Raw genomic sequence first — 24,275 nt, forward strand, 5'->3', positions numbered from 1 at the left:
GTAGAACTGCCCCTGGGAAGTTTCCGAGACTGCAGTCCTCACAGGAGTAGAAATCCTCATCTTTCCCCCAGAGAGCAGCTGGTGGTTTCAAACTACTGCACCGTCAGCTGCCTGATGTCACCACTAACACGAGCAGGGCTCCCTCTCGCTGGTGACACAGGCTCACGAGACACACAATCTAATGATCGAAGCGTGATTCCGGTACATCCACATAGATCAGGAGTCCTTCTGGCTTGGTAACAAATGCCATCTCCCCCACAAATGCATTAAGGCCTCCCTCACTGTTGCTATCTCCATTTAGTTTGCACATCTGGCGTGAAAGGGGATCGGTGGTCCCCGTCAACTCCCCCCTGGCCTTGAACTCCCCCAGGCAGCTGCCCCGTGGGGGAAGGGGAAGGCTTTCCTCAGGCCACCAGTGCAGAGCGCTGTCACCCCTAGCAGGACTTGGCAGAGCTCTCTACACCAGTCGGAAAACTGGAACTATGTGGCGATGGGATCCTCTTGAGCTCAGCATTGCTTTCCCAGGACTTAGAGGAAGGCAAACTGTCAAATTCCAGCATTTCCCATCTATTTTGTCACTTGTGTGTGGCAAACAGAATAGGTGTGGTACAACCTAGTACGTGGGCCACGGGTCCTTTTTGCTAGAAGGTCTCATCGCCTTCCGCTGCTTTCTCCGAGCCTGGGAAACGCTGTAGCTTCAGGCTGTGGAAAACTTTTGTTGCTCATTATCCTCTAGAGACTGGGCAAGAGGAGGAAGGCGCCTCTCTGACAGGCTCCAGGAAGTGGCCTCCAGTCCTCTCCGCAGGACACTCAGAGGTGGGGCGGAGAGAGAACAAAATGTGGATGGGAGGTGTCAAAGGCATCTGAGGACTGGTGTTCATGGACCTACCTCAGCCTGCAATTAGCTGTGATTGTTCTCCTGGTGGGGGAGGGCGGCAGGGGGGAAAGAACCTATTTTTCAAGTGCATTTGTGGACTGGGGGCAAGGAGGATGAGAAACTGACTTCCACTGCACTTGGGCTGGACCCTGACCAGGTGACACATTCTCTCCGCTGATGCCCAACATTTCCAGTTTTCTCTTGGTGTCTTCCGATACCCCTGGGAGACAAGGTTCCCTGGGCACAACATTGCTTTGAAACCCTCTCACTGAGAAATCCGATGACACCTAGCTATCCGCAAAACTAGTGGCTCCTCTTAAAACCAAGCAGCCACCTCTGTGAATTGTCACTAGCTTCCAAGACCGGAAGAGTAGTGTGAGAGTTTCCAGTGTAAGCACCCAGTTTGCAAAAGGCTGTGGGTGGCTGTGAAAGCCCAAAATCTATTTGCAGGGTCCCCGCATGGCGTAAGCCTCAGGTGAGTGCCTTCTGAGAACTGATTGACCAGGGAACTGAATGGCCTTGCTATCAGACAGGGCGCACTGGAAGGGGGATTCATGCAGATACAGTTAGGTCAAAAGTTAACACCTTTTAACTCAATTTAGATTTGTTCAATTGTTAATATTTTAAAAATCTTTTTCTGATGGAGGTTTTTCTGTTTCAGTTTGTGACTGTTGTTGGGTGTTTTTGGTGGGCTATGTTTTACTCTGTATGAAACCCAGAGAGGCAGTAAGTAAGGAGACTAATAGTTTCCTAAGGGCAGGGAAGGGAAAACGGGGAGCTGATAAACACAGAGTGCAAGAAGGAAGTGTTCTACCATTCATTAGGGTGATGACCGCACCACTCTTAAATATGCTCAAACCGCTGGTTTGTATATGTGAATCCTATGTCAAAAGTTTAAAAAAAAAAAAGAACACTTTCATCAAAGAATTATTTCATATCGCTGAGAGAGGCTAGACTTTCAGAATATGGTTACTCACACCCCTTCCCCTCCTGTTAAAGGCAGAAGCCTACATCTCCAATCACTAAGCCCCCTGGATACAGATGAAAAAAAACAGAATTTGTCAATAATGGCTCTACATGACAGCTCCCTGGACCTGTGGGGGACATAGCCTCACAAAGCTGCAAAGAACCTCTAGGTCTCCACGTGGCCACCAAATAGCCTTTTCTACGTGGGACCAACCCCTGCCAAATACATCCCCATAAACTGGCTTTTACAACCAGGCATATGGCTTGTTTAAATTCTGGTCCTGCTACACAAAGTACGCAACCCTCCCAAGCCTCAGATTCCTCTCCTGTAAATAGGGACTCAAATCTACTTTGTGGGGATGGTGGGTGACAATGGCTGTATTCTGACCAGTCAATAAGCTCCTGTAATATTATTAAAAGCCTGTCCGTAGTCTGCGGAGTTCCTTTTTAAACAGAAAATTTTAAGAGAGTATCCAGACTAGGAACGGTTGGTGTTTGTCAGAGACGATATTACTCTAAGAGCAATATCTAATTAGAGAACCCCAGCAGGACTCCCTACTCCTTATCATTAATCATGATAATGCTTAACAGTAACACACATCCCACACAAAAGGAAAAGTGCAGACAGACAGGAAGCGCCTGCTCAGCTGGGACCCTCAGCCCTTTTACATTAACGAGATTTCCACTGATTTGAGAAAGCCCCAATGCCCACACTCACACCAGCAACCCATTCCTGTAAGATGTGTCATCCTACAGTTCCGTTTCTCAGGTTTCCCTGAGTCAGAATTGACTCAATGGCAGTCCTTGTTGAGTGCTGCATACTCTACTCTTACAAATAGTAACAGAGGCACCAAATCTCTGCAGGCACTGGCCACCAAGTCAAAAAAAATAGACCACTATGAAATTTGGTTTCTTCCAGACAAGCATTCTCCCACCTAATTTCACAGCCGTGGGAGCAAGGACATCAGGCCTGCACTTTTTGGTAGTTCGGTGTTTGAACACTCACACTTCAGAGTCGACTACGTCGACTACCACAGGGCAGCTCTTCTGGCTCGGAAGCTCCTAGCTCTCAACTCAGCATCTCTGGGGGCACATCTTCATAAAATGACCTTTTGGAGCCCCGCAGGAGTGACTCTTGAAAGAAATTAAACAAATAATCTGCCTGCACACTGGACCCCAAAACGCCTATAATTCTAATCCCGGCACGGAACAAATATGACAGAGGAAGATCACCTTCTACCCAATTCTGCGGCACAGTTGCAAGCACAGGCTTGGCAGGGTGTGAGCTGGCCAGGCACAGCGGGGGGCCAGCGGCAGCTCGCCAGTTATCCAGTATTCAAGCCTGGAGATAATTTGGTCTCTCTTGATTTGTCAATATCCAGGGAGGAAGAGGAAACATCTGAAGTTATTTTTACTTTTTCAAGTTTTCTGGCTGTACAGGGTGAATGCCAGGGTGGGTCAAGTATTGTCTGGAGCCTTTCAGCCCCCCCCCCCCTTTTTTTGCATGGCCTCATTTCCTTCTTCCTGTTGCTAGGAAGTAGAGTTAAGCATGAGAAACTTGTGTTTACAATACTGGACCATCCTGTCCAGCACAAAGCTCCCTTCAAAAAAGTCCCATTCCCTACTGTACTTGGGATGCCTGCATTCCTCTGGCTCAAATCTCTCTTCCATGAATGGTTTCAAATGGTCTATTTACCCACTCACCTGAAGTCATAAAAACAACATGCTCATACCAGCATTGTACCATGGCTTAAAATCTCCATGGGGATCCACTGTAGGGGAAACCCACATACTTATTTTTGTATCTGATATCGCCTCGAATTTCACCAAGCCCTTTCAGCCTCATCCTACTTTCACAAATGAAGAAACGCGAAGTACCGTGGGGTACAGCTAATACTGGCCGTACAGCAACTTGTGGGATTTGCGAATATTTTCCAGTGCACCCAAATGTCCCCGTTAATGCGGAAGCCCTCCTGGACTTCCCTTGGCCTTTGCTCTTTGAACTCCCCAACAAAAGGAACGCTGGCATCCAGTCTTTAGGCTGACTGGCAATCTGCCTTCTACAGAACCACAAGAAAATCCTTTGATCGCCCCCTTGTATTAAAACGTCAATTAGCAATTGTTAATTGCTTCACTGTTTAACCCTTTCAGGAGGGAGTGGTGTGTCTTCTATGATTTACAATGTAGAAGTGGAGAAACACAAGGAAGTCACGCAAATAATGCTTTTCTTGTCCCCAACCCAAACCATGCTCACTGCTACGGAATTAGGTTCCGACTCAGGGCGGGCTGGTCGGACAGAGGAGAACTGTCCCTATGAGTGTCAGACTATAAATCTTCAGGGAAGTAAAAAGTCTCAACCTGCCTTCTTTGGAGCAGCTGGTGGGATCAAACTGCTGACCTCCTGGTTAGAAGACCAAAGCATTCCGCCCCAGGGCTCTTTAGGATTTAAGTTGGAGGCTACTTATTCTGCTTCTATGGAGCTGGTGCTGGGAGACAAAACAGTCCCTTTCTTGTTTGGATTAAGATGTCACTGGGCCAAATGCAAGTGTTTGAAAACAGCTGGGAGAGAAAGGCAAAATGCTGTGCGTCATTTTAAACTCTCTGATCAGTAGCGCTAATGAAAACAATCTGCACAGTCTCAGGCCTGGCTGTAAATCTGGTATGCCACAATAAAAGACGCGCTGTGTGGATCGCCAGCATTTTCTCAGAAAATGTCTCCAAATAACTGCACAACACACATCTGCTATCCATGTGACCCTCACCCCTCTGGTTCTCATTGGATTCGAGAGGGCTGCTGACTTAGGGAATGCCGCAGGCGGCATCAAGGTGGCACTGGGTGCTGCCATTCCAGAAAGCCCACACTTTTGGTCTGCAAATTACCTGCCAAGGACCAGCCTACAGGCCAGATGGGTGCCGAATTAGTCAACCGATAGAAGCTGCTGAGAGGTTTACACGCAGCACTTCTGCAGACTGCTGGATTATTACTTTCTTTCATCCCTTCAGCAAACAGAATTTTTTTGAAGAGGAAAAAAAAAGTAACTTGAGACTTGGTATTCTGACTTCTCCAGGGCTGTGAGTTTTCTGTCCAAATGCGTCATACATGCCACCCTCATGAATCTTTCTGTAATGGATGGCCGTGCCTAGGCTGCATTCCTCTGCCTCACCCATGGTGGCTGAAGCAACCTCTGCGGACTGAGAAGGAACCCATTTGCCAACTGTACCTGCAGGAAACCGAGAAGCGACGTTTTCTTCTCCACCGTGCGGCTCTGGGATCGCACACGTGTTTCCTTCCACAGAAATTCGTACCAGTTGAGCGATCTGCGGCGCCTCAATGCTCATCTGAGCCCCACAGTTCTAGCCACGTAGTAAATATTCGTACAGTCGAATGAGGCCCGGAGGGTCCGTCACTCGCCCAGGCTCACCCAGTCAGCAGACTGCACACCCACGATCCAGACCCCACCATCAGCTCGCCGCACCCGCGGTCCGCTCGCCTCCTCCGACGCGGGAGGCTGCGGGCGGAAAGGAGTCCGGGACCCAGAAAATTACACGCGGCGGCGGGAGGGTTTGCTGGGACCGGGTGGGGCTCCTCCCGAAGCATCAAAGGCTCCGCCTGTGACGTCGGGGTTGGGGACAGGGGCACAAAGTGGGGCAGAGCTCCAGGAGTCTGTCGCCGCGTTAGGAAAATATCTGATCGGGCGGCGAGCTTCCTTCCTTTCGCCGGCCCAAGGACTCGCTCGGCAAGCTCCTCCTTGGAAGCCAAGGGCGTGGACATTTCTATGGGGCATTTCAGGAAACCTCACGAAACGCCCAGTACACGCAGGAAACGCTCTAGCTTCTAGCAGGGACCACTCTGCAGGCACCGGGCTTGCTGAACAGCTGCAAGCTCTCTCTGTGCACTGGCAGTCACCCAAGCGCGCCTTTCCAGGCAGAATGGCTTTCCAGAGTGAAAAATATATTTTTTTAAACAATGCAGATCAATAATCGGTATGGAAATGAAAACCAAGAGAACTTTTTAAATGAAGTTAAATATTGCAAGCTGTTCTTTAAGAACATCCTCCAAGGGGCTGCTGTTACTGAAGGTTAAAAATCAGGAAATAAACTCTCCGGGAGCCCACGCTGGCTTCAGATTGTCTGAAGGGCAGACAGCTCCGCTCAGGGCCCGGAGAGGTCCCGGGACACGTGTGTCGGAGGCGGGCAGCACAGCGCACCGCGAGCACGCTCCAGTCCGGGGTCTGGGGCCCGGGCCGCGCCCCCGAGTCAAAGGTCACCGCCCAGGACTTAGACTGAGATCGGCAGGGCAACCGGCGATGGGGGAGAGCGTGGGGGGGGGAGAGGTTGGGGGGGAGGGGTTGGGGAGAGGGGGTCGGCTGGCAGCCAGTGGATCGTGCGCCCCTCGCCGGGGGCGGTAAATCTGCGTCTGTTTCATTTCAGCACCCGCAGCCGCCGCCCCCCCCCCCGCCGCGCCACCACCTTCCCCGCCCCCCGCCAGCCGCGCGGGCCAGCCGCCCCCCGGCCCCCAGGCAATGAGGTGCCAAGGGTCGTGAATCGAGAATGAAATCTCCCTCCCTGGACAACTGCCCAAGCTCCCCCCCCACCCGAGAAGAAACTCGCGCGGCTCGATCCCGAGTTTCCACGAAAAGCGCTCCAAAGGCACAGAACGACGGGCACCGACTTGACAAGTTGGGGTGACATTTCCTCCGCGGCGGGTCCCCTCGGCGGCTGGCTCCCGCGGATGGCCCGACGGCACGGCACAAGTCTAGCTTACGTGTTAGGATCATGGTGTCCAACTTCTCCCTGCACATCAAGTGCGGCGGGGGCGGGCAGGCGAGCAGTGGGGAAGTCGAGGCACCCCGAAGCAGGTCGGCGGGGGTGCAGGGACCGCGAGCGGCACGGGGGGCGCGCGCCCTCGCGGTCTTCAGCGCATCCTCGCTCGTCGTTCCGTCCCCCAGGCCAAGTCCACGAAAAGAACGCGAAATTTTCCAGAGGTCGAAGAGGCAGAAGGTTCAAGGCGCCAGGTGGGAATCCCGGGAGCGATCGCTCCTGCTGCGGCGGCGTAGCTCCGCCATGGCCCGGCCTCGGAGAGCGGCCGCCCGGCACCGGCGGCTGCAGCGCTCTGCCTCCCGCGCGCCGCCCCGGCCGCGCCCGCCCGCCCGCCAGCCCGCCGGGGCCGCCCCAGGGGGCGGGGCCAGGTCTCCGAGTAACCTCCCGGCGGCTCCGCCACGCCCCCTCTCCGGTTCGGCCCCGCCCCGCCCCGAGCCTCCTCCCCCAGGGCCGGAATTTCCCCCCAGGCTTCCACGTCTGCAGAGGGTAGCGTCAAAAAGTCTCCAACTGCAGACAACGTGGGGGCAGCGGCAGAGAGGACCTAGGAAATGTCAGAAGGGACAACGGGGCCCCGCGCGCTTGCTCGCTTTTCCCGCGCAGCCCTGCGTGCTAAGCATCACTCAGCGAGGCGATGTAAATTCATAGGGCAGAGTGGAAGCAAGGAGGAAGGGTACCTGTCCCTAGGATAGCTACTCAGTATTCGTGGCTACAGTTCTCAGAGGTCAAAAAGGAAGACAGATGAGGAATGGGGTTGTTCACCGGTGGACATTGAGAATGGACTATGTGTAGAAGTGTTTCTCAGCCATGACCTAAGGTCACAATCCTGTGCCATTACTAGAATTGTTAGAAGCCTGACCCCAGACTGCAGAATGGGTTTCTCTTTGGAGGAGAATCTGCATTTTTAACCCCTCCCCCCACCTCCGCATGAACCCACCCCCATCTGTCAATGGAGGCTTGCATGTTGCTGTGATGCTGAGCACATTTCAGCAGTTTCCAAACTAAAAAGCTAGGAAGTAAGGCCTGGCAACCAACTTCTAACTAGGAAGTAAGGCCTGGCAACCAACTTCTAACTAGGAAGTAAGGCCTGGCAACCAGCTTCAAAAACCCAGTCAATGAAAGCTGTAAAGAGCTCAAGGAACTGCTCTAAAAGTGAGCGTGAGGATGCCACTGGACCGGAAGTGCTTGCCTGGGTTGTGAACGGGGTGCCATGAGTCTGGAAAACGAAAAGGCAGCTAACAACCACCGGAACAGACTATGCCTCAAAATAATAGCAGGGAAGTTGTAGAAGATCCCAGACGACGGTCCATTAAAAATATACACGCTAGACAAATTGAAAATTTCGGTCTATTTACCCAGGGCAAAGACAACTATTTCCCTAAATTGACTCATTCAACAAATATGTTATTAGATGCTTACGAGTCCGCTTCCACCCATAGCGGCCCGATGCACAACCGAACAGAACACTGTACCGTCCTGCGTCATCCTCACAATTGCTCCTCTGCCTGAGCCCACTGATGCAGCCACTGTGTCCGTCCATCTCATCTCAGGGCCTTCCTCTTTTCTGCTGCCCCACTACTAAACATGATGTCTTTCTCCAGGGCCAGCCTCTCCTAACAATATGCCCAAAGTATGTAAGATAAAGTCTTGAAATTCTTGCCTCTAAGGGGCACTCTGGCCTCACTTCTTCCATCACAGATCAGTTGGTCCTTGGAGCATTCCATGGTAATTTCAATATTCTTCTGCAGCACCCAATGCATCTATTCTTCTACAGCCTTCCTTGTTCAGTGTCCAACTTCCACTTGCACATGATGCAATGGAGAATACCATGACTTGGGTCAGGCGCACCTTAGTCCTCAAGGTACCTAATGTAAGACGTCTTTTGATCTCTTGACTGCTGCTTTCATAAGCATTGATTGTGAATTTAAGTAAGCCAAAATCCTTGACAACGTCAACTTTTTCTCCATCTAGCATGATGCTACCTGTTGGTCCAGTTGTAAGGGTTTGGGTGTTACTTACCTTGAGTTGTCATCCATGCTGAAGGTTGCCATCATTGATCATCAGCACAGGCTCCAAGTCCTCCTCACTGTCTGCAAGCCAGGTGTGTCAACTGCACACTGCAGGTTAATAGCCTTCCTCCAATTCTTATGTCACCTTCTTCCTCATATAATCCAGCTTCTCTGATGATTCAATCAGCATATAGATTGAACAAATATTGTGAGAGGATACAACCTTGATGCACACCTTTCCTGATTTCAAATCATGCAATATTCCCTTGTTCTGTGTGAACAAGTGTCTCTCGATCCCTGTACAGGTTCTGAATAAGCACAATGAAGTGTTCTGGATCTCCTATTCTTCTCAAAGTTATCCACAGTTTATTATGGCCGACAGAGTTAAATGCCTTTGCATAGTCAATGAAACACAAGTAAACATCTTTGGTATCCTCGGCTTTGAGCCAGAATCCATCGGACATCAGCAGTGATATCTGTTTTTCCATGTTCTCTTCTGAATCCAACCTGCACTTCAGGCAGTTCCCTGTGCATGTGCCGTTGGAACTGTTGTTGGATGATCTTTTTTGTTGTTGGATGATCTTAAGCAACATTTTTACTCCTGTGCGATAGCAATAATATTCCATAGTTTGAACATTCTGTTGAGTCAACTTTTCTTTGAATGGGCACAAATATGGATCTTTCCCAGTCAGTTGACCAAGTAGCTGTCTTCCAAATTTCCTGGCATAAACACGTGAGTGTTTCCAGTGCTGCTTCAGCTTCATGAACTATTTCTATGGGTATTCCATCAATTCTTGGAGCCTTGTTTTTGCTAATTCACTCAGTGCAGTTGGAATGTCTTCCTTCAGCACCACTGGTTCTTGTTCATACGCTTCCTCCTGAAATGATGGGCTGTCGAGCAGTTCTTTCTGGTCCAGGGGCTCTGTGTTCTTTCCATCTTCTCTTGATGCTTCCTCCATCATTCCATATTTTGCCTACAGAATCTTTCAAAACTGAAATTAAATGTTAGAATTTTTCCTTGAGTTCCTTCGGTTTCATATATGCTGGGCATGTTCTCCTCATTTGGTTTTCTACTTCTAGGTCCTGCACATTTCATTATAATATTTGGCTTGATCTTCTAGAGCTGCATTTGGAAAATTTCTATTCAGATCCCTAACTTCATCCTCTTCTGACATCTACTTTGATCTTTTATTTCTTTGCGGCCTTTTTAATGACCGTGGTAGTTACATAATCTGTTGTCAATTTGAGACTTACAAGTGAAGGACCAGAGTTTAGCCTATCAATCAGGTTGCAGCTTGATGACCTCATTTGGAGTCGCTAAGGAGATAAATAGCTTGTTGGAGGCAGGACACACACTTAGTCCCTGCCAGACATTCTTGTTGACAAGTCACATGGAGACAGGTTGATGGCAGCCAGAGCCTCGGAACTGGTGAAGCCACATGGAGACCCCTGCTAGTACTGAGATGCTTACAACACCACTAGATCCACAAGACCTCCAACTCACTGGCCTGTGATCTTCCTGAATTTGGAGTCATTGCGTGTGTTTCATTGGCCTGAAGAAGACTTTAGATTGGTATCAGACATCTGGGCTAATATCAGCCATCTGGGCTTGATCTGGACTGGGATGTTTCCTCAATATTTAATTGCTCTTGTATGTAAAGTTCTTTCTTTCACACATATGCGTGTTTATGAATTTGTTTCTCTAGTCTACCCAGACTAACACAATGACCTTTTTTATTTCTTCATGAATTGATGTTTTTGATGTCCTCCCACAGCTCATCAGGTCTTCTGTCATTAATGATCAAAGTGTTCAATTGGTTCTTGAGATGTTATTGCAATTCAGGTGGGATAGACTCAAGGTAGCCTTTTTTTGGCTCCTGTGGACTTGCTTTAATTTTCTTTAGTTTTTCCCTGACCGCCTATAAGAACAGTTGATGGCCTGCTCTGCAGTCATATTTTGGCCTGGTTTTAGCTGTGGATACTGAGATCTCCGTTGTGTCTTCCCACAGATGTAGTCGACTTGCTGAAAAAGATATTTGCTACGAACGAGCCATTGGTTTTGCAAATTTCTATTATGTGATCTCAAGCTTCAGTTCTATCTCCCATATCCATATTTTCCAACTACTTTTCCTTCCTCTTGTTTCCAACTTTTGCATTCCAATCACCAATAACCATCAATGAATCTTCTAACTGAAGAAATGTCTTCATTAAGTTTTGTGGTTGGGTTCCATTTTATTTTTTGAACACTTCCAATTTTCCTAAATTCATACTTCGCACATCCAAGCTCCAATTAGGAGACGATTTCTGCAGCGGTTTCTCTTTACCTAGAGTTGTGCGCCATCAGCAAATGGCGACCCCAAAGGCTCCACTTCTCAGACTTCATCCGACTCCTGTCACCCTCGTCGACTCCCCTCCAAGAGATAGCTCCACCCTAGTCAGATTTTCTCTGACAATGTTCTGCTTCCTTTGTCTGGGCTTTCGGTGTGTGGAAATACTACAGAACTATGCCGCTTCTTCTTTCGAAGTGGAGCGTTGAGTCCTTCTTCATTGTCTGCTGTTAGTCCGGAAGCTCGGCTGAAACCTATTCATGTTGAATGACCCAACAAATATCGTGAATATATTAGCTTTGTGCTGAGCACTGTTCCCAGTCGCGAGTGATACATCCTTTAGCTCAGGGGACTCACTTCCTTGGTGGGACCCACAGTAAACAAAAGAAGTAACTGAAATATATACTGTATGCTAGATGAAGCTATACAACGATGAGCAGAAGCTAAGGGAACCCGAAGGATATTGTTTAAGGTTAAACACAAATGTGAGAGTGTGTTGCTGATGGGAGCCACCAAGTCCATTCTGACACACGCGACCCTATATCCCATAGAATGACACAGGGCCCAGGCCCGCGCCATCCGCACCAGGCTTCCCATGCTTGAGACCATTGTTGCAGCCACGGTGGCAATCCATCTCCTTGAGGGTCTTGCTCTCTTTTGCTCTTTTAAAAAAAATCATTTTATTAGGGGCTCATACAACTCTTATCACAATCCATACATACATCAATTGTGCAAAGCACATTTGTACATTCATTGCCCTCATCATTCTCAAAACATTTGCTTTCCACCTAAGCCCCTGGCATCAGCTCATTTCCCCCCTCCTTCCCCTCTCCCCATCCCTCATGAATCCTTGATAATTTATAAATTATTATTTTGTCATGTCTTACACTGTCCGATGTCTCCCTTCACCCACTTTTCTGTTGTCCGTCCCCCAGGGAGGAGGTCACATGTAGATCCTTGTAATCAGTTCCCCCTTTCTACCCCACCCTCCCTCCACCCTCCCAGTATCGCCACTCCCACCAATGGTCCTGAAGGGATCATCTGCCCTGGATTCCCTGCATTTCCAGTTCCTATCTGTCTCACTGTACATCCTTTGGTCTAGCCAGATTTGTAAGGTCCAATTGGGATCATGATAGTAGGTGGGGAGGAAGCATTTAGGAACTAGAGGAAAGTTGTATGTTTCATTGTTGCTACACTGCACCTTGACTGGCTCATCTCCCTGCGACCTTTCCATAAGGTAATGTACAGTTGCCTACAGATGGGCTTTGAGTCTCCACTCTGCACTCCCCCTCATTTACAATGATATGATTTTTTTGTTCTGATGATGCCTGATACCCCATCCCTTCGACATCTTGTGTTCACACAGGCTGGTGTGCTTTTTCCATGTGGGCTTTGTTGCTTCTGAGCAAGATGGCTGCTTGTTTACCTTCAAGCCTTTAAGACCCCAGACAGTATATCTTTTTTTTTTGTTAGACACTATATCTTTTGATAGCCAAGCGCCGTCAGCTTTCTTCGCCACATTTGCTTATGCACCCGTTTGTCTTTAGCGATCATATCAGGGAAGTGAGCATACAATGATATGATTTTTTTGTTCTTTGATGCCTGATAACTGATCCCTTCCGCTTACGCTCTTTTAGCAAGCAGGTTGGTCCTTCTCCTGGGACTTGTCTCTCCTGACGACATGTCCAAAGTATGAGAGACAAAGTGAAAATTTAGTCTCTTTTACTCTCTTAATAATTTCTCTGTGGGAAATAGGCACCTGTCTTTCAGCCTGTCATGCGGTGGTGGTTTACATGTTGCTATCATGCTGGAAACGATGCCACCTGTATCGCAAATATCTGTAGGGTCCCTCATAGTGGACAGGCAGTTGGCAGTCCATGATTACCCAGGAAGCAAAGTAAACACAGGTTTTTTGTGTTTATTTACTAACCTGAAGTGAATAATTTCACATTTTCCTCCACATCAACAATTCCCCTTAGTGGTATGGCCAGCATCTGTCTCTTCCCAGCCTCTTATAACCGTTGGTCAGCGGCAAAGCCTCTTTTCAAATCTACAATCCCTGATTGGGCAGAGTACCTCGTAAGCAAGGTAAACACAGGTTTGCCTGTGCTCTTACTAGTCTGCAGTGAACAGCTTCACACGTTTCTCACCACATGTGGAACTGTTCATTACAGAGTAAGGAAGGCCACAAAAACTCCTGCTCACATTTCTTTTTGGTGACTTGGCCTCTGTTTTTGGCAGAGCTTCCAGATTAAGACAAATTAGGAAAAAAAATAGCCTGGAAAAGTACTTACAAAGGCAGACGGACGTGGTCGAACTCATGTAAAGTTGCTCACTACGGATTAGTAAATAAGCACAGGTAAGCTCATGCTTTCCTGGGTACACTGTCCGGTCAGGGAGTGTCAGTTTGAAAAGAGGCTTTGCTTCTGTAGCAAGGTGCTGTGGGTTTGGGAGAGAGGCAGGTGCCTGCCATACCTAGAAGCAGAATCTTTGATGTGGTGGGGGAAAAATGTGAAACTGCTCAGCACAAATTAGTACATGAGCCTAAATAAGCCTGAGCTTACCTTGCTTCCTAGGTAACCCAACTTTGTCTGCTTCCCAAGCTTAGGTAATCAAAGCCTGTGGCTAACAGTGGAATTGTGTCCAATATAGTTCAGTAGGGCAAGAAGATGAGCCCCTGAGGTTGGAGAACCCTCAGAACAGGATTGGGAAGAATCTGCTTTCTTGACCGCACGGATGGAGGAAAGCGTTCTGGACCTTCACTTGCTGATGTAGTAGACCTCAACACAAGAGGGAAAAGCCATACCTTCTCATTAATCACTGGAACAAGGGACGTGTGAAGTATGGGTCTAGGAAAAGTCTGTATTGGAAGTTGTCAAAGATGAAATGGAATACTTGAAGATCAATATCCTAGGCACTGCACCAGTGTCATGGTGTCAACTCTGACCTGTCTGGCCCCTATGTAGTGTATCCGTGGCTACTGAACTCACTGACGTGGGCCACTTTGAATCAGACAATCAGGTGGTCTATTGTGCTAGGGATGACAGCTTGAAGAGGGGTGGCCTGACAGGGACCATGACAAAGAACATCTCAAGATCCGGAAGTGTGATGCTGTCGGTGACAGATTAGTATCTGCCCACCTAAGTTGCCAAAGACATTGAGAGGAAAAAAAAGAGAGAAAATTTTCTTACTGAAAGGCTAGTTTGAAAATGGCCAAATGTGCAATCGAGTTTCATTGATAATTACTGGTAATTGGAAAGAGAACAGTGAAAACCAAAAAGAGGAATTAGTATTTGGAAAATTCGACCTTTGTGATAACGGCTGCTGGAGAGGAGATGGTAGCGTTCTGCCACTGACTAGCTACATGCTGAGCTTGTTATTCAGTCTCTCAAAACTGTCTCATCATCATTTACAAGGAGATTGTCAAAGTACCTAGCTCATAATTTGTAAAAAGACCAAGATTTTTTCCCCCAAGATTAATGAAAATAATGCACATATGTGTTTAGCACGTAAGGCGCTCTCGACGATGTTGGCCATTTTCATTCTATACTCCTGAGTGGGCACATCAAGGGAGACTAGGCTAATTCTATGGAAGCAATCATTCAGCAAACGATGAAAACAAAACCAGCATGACCTTGAATGTAACCTTTGGGAATTCGAGGAGCCTTTACAAACTGGAGGAAGAAAGGACTGAGTGGAAAAGTCATTAAGAATGTCAACACACTGCAATGCTATTCCAGATGAAAGCAGGTCCCCAGGACAGGTCAGAGTGCTTCATCTTGATTTCACCTTCAACTCGTGACCCAGGAATTCATTTGTCAAAATCAGACGGCAGTAGACGGGTTTTTTTTTAGCTGATCAGCATGCAGTGGGACTTGGGTAATGAACCGCTCAACATCTGAGGCAGGTAGCTAGCTCTGCCTTGCGGCCTACTTCCTCACCAGGGGTCTAACTGTCTCTGAAACCCCTTCAATCCACAGGAAGGTAAAACAAGCATGCAGTGCTCCAGGTTTTACTGTTGCTGTAGTCCCTCATTCCGTCTAGTCCAAATTCAAAGCAAAGCCCCCGTCATCAAGTCAATCTGACTCAGAGTGACTCTAAATCTTTTGAAAGAGACAACTTCATCTTTCTCCCGAGGAGCGATTGGTGGGTTTGAACCACTGATCTTGTGTGTGGCAGCACAAAACCTGACTCACAGCACGCACAAGGCCCGTTCCTTCCCAGGAGCAGATCGAAAGAAAGCAAGAAAGTGAAAAAGAAATATATAGAGAAAGAAAAGTACAAGTCTTGATATTTGGGTTGTCTACTTTCTATCATGCTCTTTTACAAAAATCATTTGATTGGGGGCTTGTACGGCTCTCATAAAAATCCATACATACATCCACTGTGTCAGCACATTTGTACATATGTTGCCATCATCATTCTCAAAACATGTTCTTTCTACTTGAGCCCTTGGTGTCAGCTCATTTTGCCCCTGCCCCACCCTCTCTTATGAGCCCTTAATAATTTTTTTTCATGTCCTACACTAGCTGCTGCCTCCCTTCACCCATTTTTCCTTTGCTCGTCCCCCTGAGAGAGGGTTATATGTAGTGTGATTGGTGATTGTGATTGGTTCCCCTTTTCTCCTCCACCTTCCCATACTTTCCTAGTATCGCTACTCTCATTATTGGTCCTAAGGGGTTTATTTGTCCTGGATTCCCTGTTTTTCAAGCTCTTATCTGGACCAGTGTACCTGCTCTGGTCTGGTCAGATTTATAAGGTAGAATTGGGGTCATGATAGTGGAGGAGTGGAAGCGTTAAGGAATTAGAGGAAAGTTTTATGTTTTGTCCGTGCTATACTGCACCCTGACTCATTCGTCTCTTCCTTGGCTTTGGGTCTCCACTCCACACTCACCCTCATTCACATTGATATGATGCTTTGTTCTGGGTCTTTGATGCCTGATACCTGATCCCATCGACACCTCATGATCACACAGGCTGGTGTGCTTCTTCCATGTGGGCTTTGTGCTTCTCAGCTAGATGGCTGCTTGTTTATCCTCAAGCCTTTAAGACACCAGGCGTAATATTCCTTGATAGCTGGGCACCATCAGCTTTCTTCACCACATTTGCTTATGCACACATTTTGTTTTCAGCACTCATGTGGAGAAGCTAAGTATCGAAGAATGCCAAGTTATTAGAACAAAGTGGTCTGGCATTGATGGAGTACTCAAGTAGAGACCCAATGTCTGTCTCCTACCTTAATACTAAACCTACAAATATATGTACACAGATCTACTTCCATATCATTATATATAAATATATTTACATACGTACATGCCTGTATTTAGACCTCTGTAAATGTCCTTTGTCTCCTAGTTCTTTCCTCTATTTCCTTTTACTTTACTCTTGTCCCACTATCATATTCTGCCTTCATTTGGGTTTCAGTAATTCCTCTAGGCGACATTGTCCTTGATCAAGCCTCACCAGGCCTCTGACGGCCTCCGCCATCGATTTTAGATCACTTGTTGTTCCTCTGTCCTTGGGTTTGTTGACACCCACCTTCCTTGCCCCCGCCTCCCCTTCTCCCCTGTCCCTCTGGAACCATGAATCCCATTATTTTCTCCTCTGGATTTTTTATCCAGCCTATCTTATCTAGATAGACATGCAGAGACAATAATAAGCACAAAAACAAGACAGAGCAAAACAGAAAAACAAAACAACAACAAAAAAAGGGAAAAGCATATAAATAGTTTGTTTGTAGACCTTTAGGAGTCTTTTCCAGTTGAGTCTGATGGGATGCCATGCCTTGGCCCGAAAGTCTATTTTTGGTATGCTCCGGGGACTTCACTGATTTGCTCCCCTTGCTGTTCTGTTGCACGCTCTCCCTTAGTGTTTCCCCCGTGTGGTGGGGTCAGATTGGGCACAATTCCCACACTGTGTCTCCAGTGCTATCCCTCAAAGCATATGGGTCAGTGTGGATGTCGTATCTCATGGGGGGACCGACCCATGGTCCTCTCAGTGCAGGAATATCGTCCTTGGGCCTTGGTGGGACAGGATGTGTTCCACTCTCTCTCCTTCCCTCTTCCTTTGCTCCTGTGTGCTCTGATCCGATGGGCCCCTCATCCTGAGCTGTAGCTTCAGTGCTGTCCTCTGCAGTGCATTCCTCCGGACTGGGTGTGGAGTGTCCATATAGTTGGGATGGGGTCCAGTCCCACAGACCTGTCTATTGGTGCCCTGCTCCATGCTGGTATGTTGCATAGATGTCCTCACGGGGTTGAGGTCTGGTCCCTCTCTCCCTACCATGCTCTTTTTGGAGTTTGAGTGCTAGATTTTTGGCGGTTGTTCCCAAGGCTACCCACATCTTTCTGTATTTGGAAACCAGATTACCAAAGAGAGAAAAGCCACCTCGCTAACTCCTCAATGGTGAGAAACTGAGTATTAAAGAGGGTTACTCTCTTACGATTGGTATTGCTATGGACTGAATTCCATCCCCTCACACAATGTGAGTTGGAATCCTAGCGTCTATAGTTGTGGATGTAATCTCCGTTGGGAGTCTTTGTTATGGAATGAAGCCCTGTAAGTGTGTTCTAAACCTAATCACTTCTGAGATGTAAGAAAGGGCATGTTGGACGCAGATGTGAGCCTAAATAGGGGAGACAGACGTCACATGCGGGTTGCCAACGAAACGATTTCCAGGGCTACTGGGGCTGGAAGAGCCAGACAGAGAAGGACCCTTCCCCGAGAGCTGACACTGAGTTTGGACTTCTAGTCTTCTGAACTGCGAGAGAGGAGAATCCTTTCCTTTAAAAACATCTACTCGTGCTAGTTCCGCCAGACCAACACTAATAAGAGACTAAGACAGAGAGTAAAATCAAACAAGAAAAAACAATTGCCAGGGAATTGATTCTGATACACGAGGTCCCCATGTGTGGTAGAGTAGAAGTACACACCATTAGGTTTTCAATGGCTAATCCTGGGGAAGTAGTTTGCCAAGCCTTTCTTCTGAGGCGCCTCTGGATAAACTCAAAACTCCAACCTTTGGCTAGCAGATGAACACATTTATTGCTTGGTCCATTCACCCCTGACCCCTCCCCACGCAAAATGTTTTAAAACCTCAGGTGTTGACAGGGAGTCAAGCAGGAAACAGGTGAGAGAAATGAGCCTGGTGGGACAATGAGAACGATGGAGCTCAGGGCCCCTCCGGGAGGGCAGCCACCCACCAGTCAGGCCCCCTGGATGGTTGGCACCCATTAATATAACATCCCAGTGTTCTACGCTTAAAGATTTTCCAAAAGGTCTTGGATTTCTAGACCTTTGTCCCAAATCTCTCAATTTTTAAGGTCTGGCAACTAATTAAGAAAAATCTCAACCTATTCCAAGTATTTCCATCTTCAGGCTTGTTTTAGGCCCGGGGCAGCAAGTTTAAACCTCTGCTCTAGTGATGTGAGCCAAGCAAGCGCTCAGGAAATGTCGTTTCTCTCCCAGGAAATGCTGCAAGACTGCTTTGCACTGGGAAAATGTCACAATATCATCTATGTTCAATGGAGCACGGTGAAGTCAGAGGGGGAACTACTTTTTATTTGTCAGGGACTATGAAAAAGAATTGAAAGTTTTGAAAATGAATTCTAAGCAGTATTTCATTTAAGAAAATATCTTAGAAATAATCCTTAAATAATCATTTATTTCTACGTGTTTGATGTAAGTCTGACTTTGCCCTCCAGCCTCTTCCCTAACTGGTATTTATCTTTTCCAGAAGTATTTACAACTCAAGTGCCATGTATGTTTGGAAGTTATATATCTGATAATAGAATAACATATAAGGAATACCTCCACCTAAACGGATTTCTTTTCAAAGCTATGTATCTAAATTTTTTACCAAAAAAAACACAAAAACCCAACAACTTATCACCTTCAAAGTACTTTCCATTACATTTAATACATTTGTCAAATCCACGATTCCATTCCTGGAAACATTTTTCAAACTCCTTTGTTTGGATGGCTGACAGCACCTGGCTCATTTTTTTTTTCTTCACCCCTGCTAAGCTGTCAAATCGCTGTCCTTTCATGTCCCTCTTCAGTTGAGGAAACAAACATAGTCACACAGAGCAAGGTCAGGAGAGTAAGGTGTGTGGGGCAAGAGAGGCATGCTATTTTATTTTTTGCCAAAAAATTGGTGCTCTGTCTGAGATGGCTGTGTGAGCAGATGCATTGTTGTGGTGGAAAAACCAGTCCCCCGTCTGCCACAAATCAGACCTTTTTTTGTCACACACTGTTATGCAATCTTTTCAGAACCTCTAAATAGAAAGCTTGATTAACAGTCTGACCTGGTGTGGTATTTCGGTACCCCCTCAAATAAATAAATAAATCAATAGATAAATAAATAAATACACACACACAACACATCGAGATCTTACCATGAAAAAGATAAATGATTTAGTCATAAAGTCAACAAAGGACTTGAACAGATATTTTATCAAGGAGGACATTCAAATGACTTTGAAGCACATGAAAAGAAGGTCAATATTATGAGTCATCAGAGCAACGTAAATCTAGCCCACAATGTAAATTTAGCCCACAACACAAATCTAGCCCATAATGACATACCATTTCATTCCCACTAGGATGGGTAAGATTAAGTAAACAAACAAACAAACAAAGAAAAGCAAAACAGCAAATGTTGGCAAGGGTGTGGGGAAACTGGAGCCCTTCTCCATCACTAGTGAGAATGCACAATGTTACAGCCATAGTAGAAAACAGTGTGGTGATTCTTCAAAATCTGGAACTAGAATGACCAGGTGGCCAGCAATTCCACTCCTGTACATACCCAAAAGATTTGAATTCAGAGGCTTGAGCAGACACTTGTATAGCAACGTCCATTGCTCCGTTATTCATAATAGTCAATGAAAGAACAAAAACTAAATTAAACCCACTGCCATCACATGGATTCTGACTCATAGCGACCTCGTAGGACAGGGTAGAACTGCCCTGGTGAGTTCCAGGGCCATACTCTTTTTTTTTTATTATTATATCATTTTATTGGGGGTCTTACAGCTCTTATAACAGTCCATACATAAATTACATCAAGCACATTTATGCATATGTTGCCATCATCCCTTTCTATATATTTTTTTCTACTTGAGTTTTTGTTATCAGCTCTTCTTTTTACCTTCCCACCCTCATGAATCCTTGATAAATGAAAAATTATTATTATTTTCATATTTTATACCATCCACTGTCTCCCTTCACCCACATTTCTGTTGTTCATCTCCTCAGGGGAGTGGGTGTTATAAGTCAATCACTGTGGTTGGTTCCCTCTTTCTCCCCTTTTTCCTCCCACCTTCCCCCTTCCCTCATGGTATTGCTACTCCCGTTACTGTTCCTGAGTGGTTTATCTGTCCTGGATTCACGTGTTGAGAACTCTTATCTGTACCAGTGTACATGCTCTTGTCTGGCCGGATTGGTAAGGTAGGACTGGAGTCATGATAGTGAGAGGGAGGAAGCTTTAAAGAACTAGAAGAATGCTGTGTGCTTCACTGGTATTATATTGCACTCTGGCTGACTCGTACCTTCCTTGTGATGCTTCTGTGAGGGGATGTCAATTGTCTATAGATGGACTGGGGCCAGGGCCATACTCTTTACAGGAGTAAAAAGCCTCATCTCTCTCCTGAGGAGTGGTTGGTGGTTTTGAACTGTTGCCATTCTGGTTAGCAGTCCAACACTTAACCACTAGGCCATAGGTCTCCTTAGCAACCCTAGAAGGCTGGCTGAGTATAACTGGCCCTTGAGGTTTCTGCAGATATAAACCTTCACAGGCACAGAAAACCTCATCTTTCTCCTGCTTGGTGGATTTGAACAAATGACCTTTCAGTTAGTAGCCCAATGTGTAAACTCATATGCAACCAGGATTCCTTACAATAGCCAATAGGTGAAACAATTCCAATGCCCATCAAAAGATGAGTAGATAAATAAAATGTAGCCCTTACATACAATGGAATACTATTCAGTTTGATGGGGGGAAAATCCCAAAGTCTTGATACATGCTACAATATGGATACAGTTTGAAGACATTATGTTGAGTGAAATAAGTTAATTACAAAATATAAATATTAAATGACCTCAATAATATAAAAAGACAAGAAATGGCAAATGTATAAAGACTACAGTTTATTACTGATTCTCAGGGTAGAAGGGGGTAAGAGGGGAGGGCAGGTTATTGCTTAGGGAGTACTACGTCTCAGTTAATGGTGATGGGGAAATGGCTTTAAGGGTAGGATTGCTTAGCTGATTAACGTAACCTCACCTCACAGCTATCTAGTCAAGGCCAACTCCTAGCAACCCTGTAGGACAGGACAGAACTGCCTCTGTGAGTTTCTAAGCCTGTAACAGGGCCCATACTGTACATCCATATACTGCTGAGTTAGCCTAAGTGATATGATATGCTTACTAGTGCAACAAGAACAAAATGAAGAGCTGGTGAGGCTCCTACCGGGTAACCAAACACCTCTTGAGATTTGGTTTCTTGGTTTGGAAGTTGATATCATGGTTTCAGGGACCATCGTCTCAGTAAATGGGCCTAATCATGTGCTTAGAGCTTCTAAATTCTGTTGTATAGTACCTGGGATCTGACAGCTCACAAGGGCCATCCAAAGCACAGTTGGCAACAGAAGAAGAGTGAGGAATCGGAGAAGAAAGGGAGGTCTCACTAGTAGGTGCCTCCATGAACTACTAACCCCTCTGCAACATTACTGAACCGTTTTATTAGATTTTCTGAAGCAGATTCCAGATCAGTAGAGAAAATGCAGAAAAGGAAGTCAAATTCTCTTGGAATCCAGTCTTTCAAGATCCATGAAGGCTGGGTGAATCCCAGAAAACTATTGCCTGAGATAATCTTTAAACCTTAAACTAAGAATATCCTGACTTCTTTAAAATGAGCCAATAGATTAGCTTAAAGAATGTTTGCCTTGTGCATTGCTGTCTTTAAGACCTATCTATACAGCATCAGACTGACAACAATTTGAAAGATTAGATAGGAAGTGAATGGGGCGGTGACTTTATGTTACTAACACAGAACCACTCAGAAAAGGATGGGAGGGCAGTGGCACAGCTCTGAGAATGTCTTCAATGTCACTGAAGTGTACATTTGCTAACAGTGAGACTGGGGTATGTTTTGCTGTAGCTATTCTCAATGACAACAAAAGCAAAAATAAGTTAGGTGAACAAAGCACACCAAACCTAAGTGCCGGGTGCAGGATGGGAAAAGCAGAGAAGGGTTACAGCTTCAGCATTTGAAATAAATTCACCACCTCTTAATGCTACCTAATTAAGTTCTCTTGTTCAAATATTTTTCATATGACCTTCGACCAGCTCAACTTCAAAATAGGGAAAAGTGAATTTACACTCCTGTGATTTCTTTTTCAGAGGCGCATGTCCTTAGTATTAATCAGTGAAGTCACATAACTGTGATATAACTCTTTTCTGATAATGCTTAAAATCCAAATAGGAACCAACCTAGAGTGCTGCTTTCATCATTCAACAAATATTCAATAAACCCTCCAAAATAGAGTAGGGAGCTCTGGTGGCGCAATTGCCAAGCACTCTGCTGTTAACTGACAAGCGAGTGGTTCCAAGCTCCCAGTCACTCCTAGTTTGTGTCCGTCGTGATTTACAGCCTTGGACGCGGTCGTGGTTGCCGCAGTTCTTCTATGACCACGAGGCTGCTGAGAGGCTGACCCAACTCGACAGCGGCTGGTTTGTACTGGCTGGAGAAAAGAAAGTGTGTTGGACGAAAGACTTGAACTTGAAGAGGTAGCTTGGAAGAGAAGACCCTTGGGTCGTCAGCAGAAATAGGTACAGCAGAGGGTTAGAATTCTCCACCCTGATTTGGTAAGTGAATTGGTATGCTATCTTAAGATGATTGCAGTTTTTTACGGTAGAATTACCTTTCAAAGGTTATTTCACGAAAGAGCCAGGAGTTGATTCTCCAAAGGCATCTCTGCTTACACTGACCAAGAAGAAGTGAGCCCGGAAGTACTGGTTTCTGGTCCTGTTTCTCCACTGCCTTCTGTTTGACCTACACAGTCACCTCTCTGCTTCCTTCATGTAGCCAATGCCAACAGTCGAGCAAGCAAAAATAGTAAACCACTGATTTCTGACTCCCTGAAAACAACATTTCCACCGAATCACCCAATGTAAATGGCATATTTGATTTATGCCTACCCTCAGATTTGATAGTTATGCTTTGAGTTTGGGACTAATTTGAAAAGAAAAAATGGTATCTCATGATTTGTTTGAATATTTAGCTTGCTGAATGTTATTTCATGTTGCATTCTGTTGTTCTTCTTTACAAACTATCTTAATCTTATAGCTATTTTTGTAACACTTCTTATTTATAAGTTCTTATTTATGTGCATATTTTAGGGATATTAAGCATTTATCATTTATTATAAAATATTTTTACTAGTTTGTTACCTACCTTTTAAATTTGCTCACTTAGGTTTTTAAAGACTGAAAAATTGGCCCCTGGGTCCTGGGTTTACACAATACGGTTTGCTATAAAATTCAAAATTAAAAAAAAAAAGACTGACAAACTATAAATGAAATTGAAAGCCCTTATTTGCTATCCTCAATTATTAACTCTGAGTTAGTTTACTTGAATCGTTGTCCTGATACTGTTTGAAGCCAAAATTGCTAAGGCACACAATTAATTAATAAAACTAAGGCCATTCAAAATGTGGATATTTTGCTTTATTTTAACTTATTTATTTCATTATATATATAAAATATTTAAGTTTTCATTTTATTTTTCTCTCCAAAGATATTTCTTTGAAACTGGAAAAATAAATGAAACCATGATAAATGAAGAGAAAATTGAAGTTGTGAAAGATTTCATTTTGCTTAAATATATAATGAATGGTCATGGAATCAGCAGCAAAAAAAATCAAAGGACGCATCGCCCTGGGCAACTCTGCTGCACTAGACCTCTTTAAAATGTTGGTGACCAAGAATGTCATTTTGAGGATTAAGATACTCCCAACCCAAGCCATTACCTAAACAGTTTTAATCACCTCCTCTGTAAGTGAACGTTGGACAATGAATAAGGAAGACCAATAAGGAAGAATCGATGCAGCTGAATTTATGGTGTGGGTGAAGAATATTGAAAATACGGTAGACAGCCAGCAGAACAAACAAATCCGTCTTGAAGAGGTACAGCCAGAAAGATCCTTAGAAGCAAGTGCAGCAAGATTTCATCTCAACTCGTTTGGACGTGCTATTAGGCAAGACCAGTCCGTGGGAAAAGGG

The 24,275-nt window shown here is 45.7% G+C and overlaps 1 protein-coding gene across 6 annotated transcripts in view; it reads right to left on the minus strand.

Annotated features, from left to right (window-relative positions):
• DLC1 (DLC1 Rho GTPase activating protein) overlaps positions 1 to 24,275 on the minus strand; it is a 458,236-nt gene that overhangs the window by 44,229 nt on the left and 389,732 nt on the right. The window contains exon 1 of one of the 6 annotated variants that reach the window (XM_075556752.1): positions 6,609 to 6,958. The exons of 2 other annotated variants lie outside the window; for them this stretch is intronic. In XM_075556752.1, coding sequence (XP_075412867.1) covers positions 6,609 to 6,645 — 37 coding nt within the window. In that variant the 5' untranslated portion in view covers positions 6,646 to 6,958. Of the gene's footprint in view, positions 1 to 5,064; positions 5,557 to 6,511; positions 6,959 to 24,275 lie in introns of those variants that run through there. 3 more of the 6 variants (XM_075556750.1, XM_075556753.1, XM_075556751.1) reach the window with 3 other exon arrangements.

Source organism: Tenrec ecaudatus, chromosome 8, assembly GCF_050624435.1.
Source record: "Tenrec ecaudatus isolate mTenEca1 chromosome 8, mTenEca1.hap1, whole genome shotgun sequence".
In the NCBI taxonomy this organism is placed as follows: Eukaryota; Metazoa; Chordata; class Mammalia; order Afrosoricida; family Tenrecidae; genus Tenrec; species Tenrec ecaudatus.